A 12,564-nucleotide genomic window follows, 5' to 3' on the forward strand; every position below is an offset into this window, starting at 1 on the left:
ATGAACCTCCTGTTTGTAGGATACAAATGACCCTTGTTGTGTGTTTAAAAAAGAGTTGAGTAGTAAAATACATTTAAAAAAATTGTAATATGACACCAGTAGAAATACCTGTTCAAACTCACCAGAAATAACTGTGAAAGAAAAGTAATGTTCTTCTCTTAATGCGTCAGTGCACATTTAAAAGTTAACCCTAACTATACGTATTTTAAATTATCTGTACTTATCTCTTTGATTTTACAGACAGGCACTTTTTGTGTATATGTTTCTTCTAATTTATTCTAACTAACCATTTCTTTTATCATAAAACTTTTAGAAAATATTTTTTAAAAATGACGAAAGCTGGCAGATAAATGAATAAAGAAAAAGTTCAATTTTAGCATCTAGAATGTAGTTGAATGGAAGCATAACACAGCTTAAAATGGTAACACACAAGTAAAGTAGCTCAAATACTTTAGTACTTTGAATGTATGTATACAGTTCTGAAATAATGAGGCTTTTAAATATAATGTCCTTCTTCTGCACAGGTTCGTCACCATGAATGGTTTACTGAACAGGCCTACTGAGCATATAGGGCCCAGGTTTGTGTTTTAAGGCCCATGGCCCAGATCTTCTGTTGCTGTTCAGAATTTCTTTAAAAAAGCTTAGTAAAAAGAATTTAAATGATCTCAAAGAAATGCATAACAATCACAAAAGTTTCTGCTCCACTGACATAGTTTCTCCGGGTGTCACAGCATAGTCTGACGCCAGAATCACTATATTTTTACAGCCGGAAATGCTGGAAATACATGTGACTTGTGATCAAATGAGTGTATGTCATATACCAAATAATTTATGGTCAGTTTGGAGTATTATAAAATCACAGTTGAGGTGAACTGACAGACGAATCTTTATTTGAGGTAGTTCAGGGTAGAAAAAGATAGACAGAAACATGATTGGAAGAGTTTCTAAGGCAGCAGAACTAATAAAACTCAGTCTGTTTGCTCTCATTTAAAAACAGACACACAAAGAGTCACAAGCTTTCACAGTAGAGGCCGACATTTAAACGACAATATCATCATTTTCATTGTGATCTACATTAGATATATTTTGTCTTTTTTTAAATATGGGGATTTCTGCAGGAACAGCTTCAGCTGGAGAAAATACCAGATTCACAGACACTATCTTTCTCACACTCTTTCTCATAATAATAACAAAATGCATCCAATAATTTATTCTCATATGGGACAGGCAGTAAAATATAAAATTCAACACATTCCTTTCTCAGCATGGAGGTATTTGTCTCTGAAAGGCTTAGCATTTCTTCAGTAGTTTTCTTTATTCATAACCGGGCTGCACAAACACAAACTCTCTCTATTTGTCATGTTGAACCCCATTTTTCAGTGTGTGAAATTACCCTGTAGTCACGTAGTGCAAAGGGGAGAGATGTGTGAAGGAAAACATACAAAACTACATTCAAAATTATTGTCTTAGAAAGTGGATTTTTGCCATCAGAGGCTCCCTGTGTTTCTAAACCTAAGGCTCATTTACTTAGGAGATTAAAGGTGGACCACGACATTTTTTGTGTTTCCTTTTTGTGAACTTGCACTTTAGTCCAAGCAGGTTTGATTCACATTTCAAATAATGGCTGCATGACTGGAAATGGACAAAAATGCCCAGAAATGCCTGCACACTACAGCCCAAGCCAGAAATCTATTTCAAATATGACAACATTTCTTCGTCGGGACAAACATGTTGGATTTCTGTCTCGAGCTAATGTGTAGACTTTTCCTAATTTCCTCTTTCACTGTGTCATGTGCATATAACTGGTCTATTCTTTTTTTTTTTTTTAAGGCAAAACATAAAATAACAAACAGGACATGTGTAGTCCACCTTAAAAGCCCAATAGCAGCTATAACCTGCAATTCAGACATCATTAAAATATGCCAAAGTGCATCCCATCATCACTAATAATACAGTTATAAGAGACTTTCAGTTTCCTAATTCTGCCAGAAATCTGGGAAATAAATAATCCCAAAGCTCCAGCACCCTCAAGGATTTAGCCTAGAAAAACTAGCTCCTTATATCCATTGGTTATTCACCATCTGGGCTTGTTACCCCTTAAATTTAAGAAATCATGACTATAATTATTGTAAAGACTGTGATCGTTGTCTTTCAGATTGTTTTTAACAGAGCTTCACAACGGAAACATCTGAATTATATACAGTGGTTTTGTGGGACTTGCTTGCTGGGAACAGTCAGCCTGTAGGGTCCCTGACATCTTTGGACCCTACAGGCTGCCAAACCCCAGATGAGAAAACAGTGAATATGAGTTAATTTCTGATGAGGTAACTGTGTGTGTTTGATGTCCTACATATTTGACACCCACTGAAGAGGGAAACAGTCCAGACCAAGAGTGGTTTTCATTAAGGTAACAAGATGTAACAGTCTCATCTCTACCTACATATAAAACTAGAGATTATAAAACATCCAGGAGAATCAGTGGAGATGTCAAACAAATTCTTGGCCCGGAAGCAGTAACTAAAGCTGCAGCAGAGGAGACAGTACCAATACTTCTTTAAGATTCAGTACATATGTAAAGGTGCGTTCACTACTCGGGTCCAGGTCACTGATCACAGCGCTGGCTCCGACTCCGAGCTCGGGGACGCGCCGGGAGACGTGGACACGGAGGACTGGTCGGTGTCCTCCAGCTCCTTGTTAAAGCCACTGCCATTACCGAATGAGGAAGAAGAAGAGGAGGAGGAGCGCGCCGTGACCGACGCGCCCTCGCGTTCGCGCTTCTTCTGCTTCATGCGCCTGTTCTGGAACCAGATCTTCACCTGCGTCTCATTGAGCTCGAGAGTGGCAGCGATCTCCACGCGCCGCGCGCGAGTCAGATACTTGCTGAAGTGGAACTCCTTCTCCAGCTCCGTCAGCTGCCGCGTGCTAAAGTTGGTGCGGATGGCGCTGTTGTTATGGGCGCCCGCGAGGCCGTAGTCTGACACTTTGACTGGGTGGAAGGAGAGAGAAAAATCATAGTTATATAGAGGTTCGATGTTTCAAAAATTGGATGACCAATTTTTATAAATAGCTTACTTTGAAATGGTGATGAAACAAGCAGAGAAAGTTATTCTGCTCCACTCCTTATTTTTTTATTTGTTTATGAACTTTGTGTAGCATATTATCCGCTTGAAATCCGACCATTTAAAGCCACATTGTGTGTTTTACTGGCTCAAACTCGCTCTGCTTTAAATCGACAGAATGTGTCTGGAACAATCAGTGCTCTACTATCTGCTCTGAAGGTATTATCTCCAGACCAGCACCTCACGATGAGAAAAGGCCCAGCTACAGAGAAAAAAAGCGCTGCTGCTTCAAGAGATAACACGACTGCACAGACTTCCTACAGCGAAATCTGCTATATCCATTAAAAACAGACAGCAGAGGGAGGTGGGAGACGGGGGGGGGGGGGGGGGTTAGGAGGAAGGGGCACATTCCCACCCTGTTATTTTAACTTACCTTTTTATTATTACTTTTTGTAAGGTGAGAAACTATTTAGTAAAGGAAAATTACATAATGTTTTTTTTTTTTATGGTGGGGGAGTAGGTTTGGCAGCAGTATAGAAAAGTTTATGTTTTCATGTTTTTGTCCAATTGCTGAAAACTGTGTCATAATGGACAGCTCATTTTGTGTTCGTTTTCAATAACAGTATTTTAAATTCAGTTTTTTTATGTATTTATCTAAAATAATCTAAAAAAAAAAGAATAAAGCCTGGGCTGATCAGGACAACAGAAAGCAAAGCAGATACGTTTAAATGACAAAGGCCTGGCATCAACTCAGGTCTACAACGTATAAAACAGATTGCGTGCTGTTTTAGAAAGGTGTTTTCTAAAAGCTACTATATAATTGTACCTCAGTCTGTTCTGTAAAGTTTTCTGATTCCCACTGAAGAGCTGATTAGCTGATTTTCTGCATTTCTTCTCATTTTTTCTTCCTGCCGGATATTCACAAACGAACGACTGTTCATTAAAAAAGTGACTCTCACCTGTCTTTGGCGGGTTCCTCTTCACCTTCATCCAGTCGAAGGTCTGCCCCGGCCCGGACTGCTGGGCCTGCTCATCCCCCCTCTCTCTATCCTGGGAGATTGGCAGCTCTCCGTAACCTCCCCCATGTGAAAGCCCTAGGTAGCCTACGTCCAGACCTCCACTGAGCTGCTGTGGGTACTGTGAGCCTGCCAGAGCGCCCTGAGGCGCGCAGAAGGCCCCGCCTAGGGCCCCGTAGCTTGGCCCGATGGAGGGTGCCGAGCTGGGGAAGGTTGATTGATGATAGTAAGTGGAGGTCACAGAGTCATCCATGAAATACTGAGGGTGAACTATGCTGGAAGCTCCCGATGAGGCCACGTACTCTGAGTTTGTACACGCCTGACCCCCATAGTGCCCCGTGCTGCCGTTATTTCCGGTATTGTAACTGTGCAATAATCCGCTCTGTAAGCTTTGAGTTTGGTGAAAGGGAGGATGATGATGGTAACCGTTGTGTGTCTGCTCGTGCTGTTGTTGCTCATGATGATGGTGTTGCTGATGATGCTGGGTCGCCCCTGGGGCCCCGTGCACTCCGCCACCACCCGTTCCGGCTCCGGTGGCTCCGTACAACCTCCCATCCTCGTTGTAGCTTGTACTGTCACTTCGCGTTCCATTAACGGGAGACAGTGAGCAGGTGGGTCCTGTTTGGAAAGCGCCGGATGTGATGGGAAAGCTCTGATGCTGGTCCATGGGGTGGTGATGGTGATGCAGATGATGGTGCTGGTGAAATCCGGATTTCGGCGCAGAATAAGCTCCGGTGCCCGGTCGATTATAAATGGGGTACTCCACAAAGGAGTTCATGTTGTCCATGGAGACCAGAGTCGCGGCAGAGCTGAATTAAGCTTAAACTGAACTGCAAGAAGCAGGAAGCCACCGATCACGTTAAAAAAAATTCGTTGGAAAAACATCAAATATCGAAAATTTGACAAAAAAAATAAATAAAAACAAGGAAACAGTATGACGCGAAATGTTTCTGTGGAACGAAAATAAATCTAAAAGGAAAAAACTTTTTAAAAAATTAACAAAAAAATATGTTTAAAAAACTATTTGTGAAAAAAACAAAAAAAACAAAGAAATTTAGGAATTTCCAGAGAAGAAATAGGCAGATTATAAAATATATAGAAAAAAGTGAAGGCTGTAGGTCCCAGAACCCGAAACACACATGAATAATGTTCTCTGCTGTGTGTGCGCGTAAAGGCCGGGCCTGTCATTAGCTCAGTGACCAAAGGATCATCGCTGACAGTGGAAAACACCGCGAGAAGACGGAGGACGAGTCACCTCTTCACCTCTACCCAGGTTACGCTACACGTCCTCCTTCATGCCGTCGCTTCCCCCTGAAACTCTAAGTTTCTCTTCTTTACTCTGACTCCCTTTCCTTCTCCTCTCTAGCTCTTTTCTCTGTCACTTATTTTTCTTACTTCTGCCTCAGGTCACGTGGTTCGTCGTCACGTCGCCTGTGGTGACAGGAGTCCAGAAGTTTGTCAGCCGTTCACGGGAGGGGGGACGGAACCAGTGTGTGTGCGTCAAAGGGGCGGGGAGGGGAACGATTTCGGGGCAGAAGTAGATTTTACGCGCGCGTTTGTATTGGCGCACGCGCCTCATCCATCACTCGCCGTGACATCAGCACGACAAAGAGACTTCAATCAAACCGGCCCATCAATCTGATATCAGCACGGATCTGTCAGAGCAAAGAGAGAGGCAGAGAAGAAAAGAGGAGCTGTGAGCCGGTATACTGCTTCCAGACCTCCCCCCTGTAAAATGCTCCCACAAATAACAGAGGAACAAGTACTGTATAATGTTCTTGTTACTACAACGTGTCCCTACTAAAATACTGCTGTTACAGGTCATGACAGACTTACTTTCTCCATACAATCCTACAGCTTCTCAGTTACTATCCCTATATCCCTGTACTATTACTACTACTGTTGCTCATGGATGGATTTCTGAACAGGCCTAGTGGGCACCAGGCCAGATAGGAACAGAGAGGTCAGGGAGGCCCTGGGCTGGAGCCTCAGTATAAAGACAGTATCCAAAAATTATTGCAAAATGGGAACAGATGTCCACGGATCCCAAAAAGTTGCAAAAAAAAAAAAAAAAAAAAAGATGCCAAACTGGTAAAACTGAAATGCCCCCAAACACACACAAATTGATCCAAGACAACTAAGAAATGACTAACAAGACACAAAAGGACTAGTAAGGCTTTTTCTTCTGTCTGTGCACAGAGGCCTCTTTACTCCTAATCTGCTACTGCTGCTGTTTATCTTAGAACTACTACTACACAGTACAAGTGTTAGTGCTTTTAATGGAAGGATGAGTCTGGTTTATTACAAACTTGGTTTTATTAGTCCATCATTGATTTTCATTATAAATGACCATCTTCACCTTATAGTCATATGTAAGATCTAACTGTAATAACATCTGAGGATGGAAACACAAGAATGTTTCATTATTCATTACTGGTACTGTGAAACCCCAACACTGATTTACAATCAATTTCAAACTCTAAACTGTAGAAACACTTTATTTTATTGCAGACACATCACATTTTCCAAATAAAACTGAAAGTTACAACAGTCTTTATTTGCATCCTCAACTGCACACGGAAGCTGTGCAGTTAAGTATATGCACAATGACAGCAACTGTGAGAAGTGAAGGTTGGTTAGTAGGTCTGTAAGTTATTATGGTGGATTTTTGCAGTGAGCAGTTCGGTTTATAATTGTAAAGTTTGCATTGATTTTACGGCAAAACTGCATAAATCGGACTTATCTGAGTGTTGCTGCTGTTGTTTGTCTTTGGCAGCTATGTTGCCACATTCCCAAATTTCAGGACTTCACTCACTGACTACAGTGCTGTGTTTATGAATTGAAATGATGGTAAAAGCTACAAAACGACACCAGCAGTAATAAAATGTAATAATCTTTTAAAATCACAATGTCATCTCAGTCCACTTTCACCATTTGATCTCAGCGCTTCAGTCTAACTGCCACATCTTGTCTGAACACCCAGAGTTCCTGTAAAACCACTCCATGAACATCACTAATGAGTAAGTTGCCTAGTGATGAGGTGTTGATTCTCACCCGGAAATCAAACAGGGGCATAAACACAGGTTCAAATTTTGGGTTTGTTTAACAAAAGCCTTGGGAATATAAATATGAAAACCTTGACAAGTCCAGCCAGAGTGTGAGAGAACATTTTCTTACATAAGCTGTAGATTTGTAGTCATCTCTTATTGCTACAGTGAATCTACGGTACCTCTGTGCCTGAACCAGCTGCAGCTCTGTCTTAAATCTGTCAGTGTGTCTCTGATTGACCGACTCATGGCCTCTACTGTAACATGCTGCACTGACTGAGTCCACACTCCATACATTCTTTTTCTTGAACCAGCTCTTCCCTTTAGTCTTCATCACCCTTTAAGTAACTCTGATCATCACGTTAAAGCTCATTGATTTGACTTGTATCTCTTCTTTGGACATTTTCCTCACAGCATGGAAAAAGTATTTCAGCAGATCGAAAAGCTTCTATTGATCACTGTGGAGGGTTGCAGAGATCATGGGGGACTTTTGGGAACCACTTTACTTTTTCAGTTATTGGATTGGGAGGCCATAGATTTCAGATGGCTGAATGTGCATGTGTGAGAGACAGGGAGTGTGAGTGTGTGTGTGGTTGCTAATTAAATGAATGAGTTGATCTGTTATAGAAATGAGGTTAAAGCGGACAGGAGGCCTTCTGGCCAAGCCCTGCCGCTCCAGCACGACTGAAAGTGGGGACTGGTTTGACAACAACACAATGGACTTTGTGTGTGTGTGTGTGTGTGTGTGTGGCCTGCAACTGTGCACATGGGTGAAGTTTTTAAGAGTGGAGAGCTTTGCTTTGGGTTGACTTCTTGCTTCCATACTTTTATCACTAAGACAAAAAAAAAAAGGGAAAAACTCTTTGTGTCTAGAGCTAATGTTTGCTAATGAAGTGTATGTTAAAGAGTTTGGGCACCTTTTTGTTTTTTTTCCCCATTCTACTGGCCCGTCATCCATTTCTCCCCTCCAGACTCTCTGTGAAGGGCCTGACAGCAAACGCACCACCGTCCTGCCACCAGGAAGCTGTCGGGATGAGCAGCGTGGGCGCGCGACAAGAAGTGAGGTTAATGATCAGTGAGAGGCTGAAAGGAGCAACACGGAGAGCGAGTGGGTAGGACGTCTGCAGGACCAGACCAAGACAAGATGAAGATTAAATGACGCCCACGCGGCTGTCTGGGTGGTGGAGAGACTGTGGGAAGTTAGAGGAGAGAGAGGTCAAACATCACTGAAGTGAGAGGTTGGGTGCAATGGCTCTAACACTCACGACTCGTTTTAAATGCCAATGCATTTTCTGCGTCAGTGTTCACTGTTATCATTCTACGCATGAGAATCTTCTTGATGCCTGGCCTTTCTCAGGTTAAAGCAATAATGCAGCATGTGTGTAATTAACCCAGAGAAACAACACCATAATGTGAATACGTCAGGTGTTTAATTCCCGTTTGACTTTAGTGAGCTGCATGTGAGAGAAACATGGCTAAGCTCTGAAACACATCTAAATGTGGACTATCTGCTTTTAGAGGTGTTGGATATATGAAATAAAAGCACTGAGTTTCTTTTTTCTAAATGACATGACATGATGATTCCAGGCCTTGTTTTTTAGAAATTAGTGTTGATAGAGATGTCATTTGAATTTAGCATTTACATTGTCTCAATGTTCATGTTACTCAAAAAATCCATAAATTATCAGGCCATTTGATTAACAAGGGCTGAAGAAGCTTTACTTCACAGTCCCCTGTGGACATTGGATTTAGAGTTTACAGGCTAAACTGGTTTATTTTAACCTGTGTAATTAAAATGTCCATGTTTAATGACGGCTGTGACACTGTAACGCAGTAGAACATTTCAAGTTCAGAACTTATCCTATAATACTGCTTAGTATTAATTCTGAATAAAATATCAAAGTGGCCACATAAACCTGATATTGTATGTCTTCTTCTTGATTTCATGATTCAGATTCATGGTTTAACTTCGATTCAGGAAACTTTATCCCAAATGTGCAATTAAGTTTAAGAGCGTTCTTGGTTCACATTAGTAACAACAGACGTCAGTCAGTAACATTCACACATCCCAAAATCACAACACCTAAAAAATTATTTAACTGAGCTGCTGATTATCACATCTACAAAGTGATCTCAGAACTACTAGTGTTAATGTTTAACAGCCTTATTTTAGAAGGAATGAATGAGTTGTTTTCATTTTGGGGGCTTTATAATTCCAGCCTGAAGGGATACGAACACATTCTGGTCGCTTTTACTACCAATCCTCCCAAATTGCGCACAAATCTTTTAATTTCAAGCCTAAGACTTTTACAATATTAAAGAGACTGTCGTCATCTTTCACCAACAACCCATTAAACCAATAGATAAGAGAATGTCAAAAGACTATATAAATGAATGTAAAAAAGTTTCAAGAAATTACCAGGAACCATTAAACACTTCAGTTTCCACATCAAATAGATCCTTTATTGTCATCACTGTAATAGTGATTCTACATTAGTATCAAACTTAATGTTCAAATCAAAACCTGCCCTGAAATCTCTTCTTTCTAAGGATGATGCTTGTTTTTGCTGCAGCTTTGTTTTTCTTAAAAGTTTATGATTGATTCTTTTTTACATCGGAATCAAGGAAATTATCATCACATGATTTAACAAAGGCTAGTAAAACATTACCATGATCACCTTGTCACCCTGGAGAACAGGTAAAAGGACAGAGAATGTTACCAGATGGTTGTCCCCATGAGAAGTCCTAGAGCTATTGGTGATCATGATAAATAACAAGGAAAAAAGAAGGGATCCCAAAGAAGAGGCTGTATTAGAAATGATAACCCGCGACGTAGATCCATTTACCAAGACTGGCTGGACTCTATCAGTTAAAAAATAAGAAGCTAGTCTCTCGATCAATGAGTGAGGCTCTGTCTTATTAAAAGCTGGTCAGAAATCTGCACATAAATGTCTCAGGTGAGATTTTGGTTGAACTAATTGTTTATATATTCTATCTAAAAAGGGATGAAAGTGCAATCGTTCTTTGGAATAATGCGTCTTGGGAATGTGCTTTCTGAATGATGTTTTCCATATTGTGGCTTTCTGGCACACCACTGAATGAGTACTGTAATGACCTCACACAGCTGGTCAACATGGTGACGAAATGTCCACATCTGCAAATAGTTTTAGGATCGGTGACCCTTCCGATGTCCACCTTTTTCAATAAGGGTTTGAACTTATTCTGAGGTGACAAATTCTCTGAGTGTTGCAACATTACCTAAAAAAATCTGACCTCTCAAAGTGAAAAAAAAAAGCTAAGTATAAAGACATATTTGTTTTACTCTATCTTTTTTTTTATATGTGTCATAACATGTTTCTAACAGCTTTGCAGATGTATGTTTTAAATAAAAAAAACCAATCAGCTAATACATTTGACACATGCATACTATAAAAATATTAACATATACTGTTTTCACCTTTGCATTGCAGACATTTGGCCTTTTTCACAAAAATGGGGAAAATATAAAACAAACAAATAGGCCATTGAATACAATTCGATGGATTTAAAGTAACCCATCCAAATCATTGGTTGGTTTCCAAACAATTGGTTTTCAAAGTTAGACAGTAATTTAAATGGAAATGACCTGTGCAGTGAACATCTTTAAAGGATTGTAGGATAAATAAAACTGTGGGGGGCCTGGTGGCTCAGTGGTAGAGCATTGGGTTGGAATGCAGACGTCAGTGGCTCGAATGACCCCCCCTGCCCAGCCACCCTGGCACTTGCATCAGACAAAAATGGGCGGGTTGCGGCGGGAAGGGCATCTGGTTTAAGAACACATATCAAATCAACACGTGGAACACGTTCTGCTGTAGTGACCCCTGAAGGGACAAGCCAAAAGCCCTCGATCTTGAGTGAAAATAAACCACTCACTGGTGAATCAGTATCCTGATGATGTGTTATTGTGGATTAACTGTCTGTTATCACATAAAGTGTTAAAATCTGCATCACTTTTCTTCCAGGATTTTCTTTGCCTTTTATGGCATTTACATTTTACAATAGTCTTAAACCAGGTTCCCAAAACTGTGTATATGTTCCACTTAAGAAAGCATTACATTTTAGACTTCTTATTTATGAGAAACATGTGGAAGACATCTGCACTAGATTTGTACATTCATGTTATCAACAACATCAGATTGAGTCCCAGAGAATCACTTTCTTGTCTGTAGCTTCCCTTTGTGCTTTTTGCTGGGTCCCTGCTAAAAGTCCTACCAGACAGGTCAAATGACTCCAGACCCAGGAAGTTGCTTGTCAGTATTCCTGGAAATGCGAAGGTGTGTGTATATGTGTGTGTTTGTGTGTGTGTGGGTGTTATGTGGGGCTTTCTGAAAATCATGAAAGATGATATAGGAGAGAGTGAAAGAAAGCTATTGACAGAGTGGAAGAGAGTGAAGTTGTGCATCGAGAATTCTGATATTGTTGCTTTAGCTCTGAAACTTGACCCATGGAAACAGAGACGTAACATGATTTATTAAGTCTTATTAATAAAATTTACCCACACACATACACACACACCTCGGCTGATGGAAAATGATAAGGAGAGTGTCAGCACAGAAGAGACACAACTTTTACTAAAAATATAATTTTGCTTGGTGGTTTTAACACTGGAAGATTCGATTTTAAGGCTGAAATCTGTTAATGACATAAAACTGTATGCAGTCAGTTTCCCAGCACTTTACTTATGACTTCTGCATAAGCAGTGTGAAAATAGGTAAATAAATAAGAAAAGAAAATAAATAAGTGGAGTTTAATTTCAATCAACATATGTCAAAAGGTTCAATCAACGTCGGAGTTTTCTCTTTTTTCAGTTGGGTCTTTGATGAATGTTGTACTCGCTAAGGTAAATGCTGAGATGCAAAAAAGTAGCAGTATAAGTAAAATTATTAAAAGTCATCATCTACATTGTAAACAAACCAGGACTTCAGCGAGATTAAATTTCACATTTGAAAGTGTAACAGAAAATGAAGCGTCAGATGTTTAAAAATCTGAATTAGTGGAGTCTCTTCCAGATGAAACAATCAGAGATTGTCTCCCAGATTTTGTAAGTTTATACTTACTGTATATATTGTATACTGTATATTACTGTATTATAGACACAACGTTTCCACCATGAATAGGGTCTTCAAATTACACAAAGGAAGAGTCTCATTCACTGCAGTTCATTTATTGGTTCACTTATAATCATCAAGACAAAAGACAAGTTAGAAAAATTAACTTACGTACAACTTGTAAAATGAAAACTAAAGACCAAAGCTTACCAAGCTCGATGAAATTGAATTAGGTAAAATGGAAATATTCACAATAAGTTAACAGGAAAGGCTTAGCTGAGTTCACTGAAAGCCTGTGTATTGCTTCACACTGTGATTTGGAACAATGCAGCAAGCATTCACATAGTTGAAACCT

The 12,564-nt window shown here is 40.1% G+C and overlaps 1 protein-coding gene across 1 annotated transcript; it reads right to left on the bottom strand.

Moving 5' to 3' along the window:
- Nucleotides 1-910: 910 nt before the first annotated feature.
- hoxb1a (homeobox B1a) lies at nt 911-4,959 on the bottom strand. The gene is made up of 2 exons (XM_067477429.1): nt 4,019-4,959; nt 911-2,986 (listed from the first exon to the last, which is right to left on the bottom strand). Exons 1-2 carry the CDS (start codon nt 4,860-4,862, stop codon nt 2,610-2,612), a joined length of 1,221 nt encoding a protein of 406 aa, XP_067333530.1. The 5' UTR covers nt 4,863-4,959; the 3' UTR covers nt 911-2,609.
- Between the last annotated feature and the right edge of the window lie 7,605 nt (nt 4,960-12,564).

Source organism: Channa argus, chromosome 15, assembly GCF_033026475.1.
Source record: "Channa argus isolate prfri chromosome 15, Channa argus male v1.0, whole genome shotgun sequence".
Taxonomy (NCBI): Eukaryota; Metazoa; Chordata; class Actinopteri; order Anabantiformes; family Channidae; genus Channa; species Channa argus.

Excerpts from the sequence above, each read along its gene's own strand:
- hoxb1a (XM_067477429.1), bottom strand. The coding sequence starts at position 4,862 with ATGGACAACATGAACTCCTTTGTGGAGTACCCCATTTATAATCGACCG. Across the intron at positions 2,987-4,018 it reads GAGGAACCCGCCAAAGACAG|TCAAAGTGTCAGACTACGGC; the intron begins GTGAGAGTCACT and ends CCTTCCACCCAG.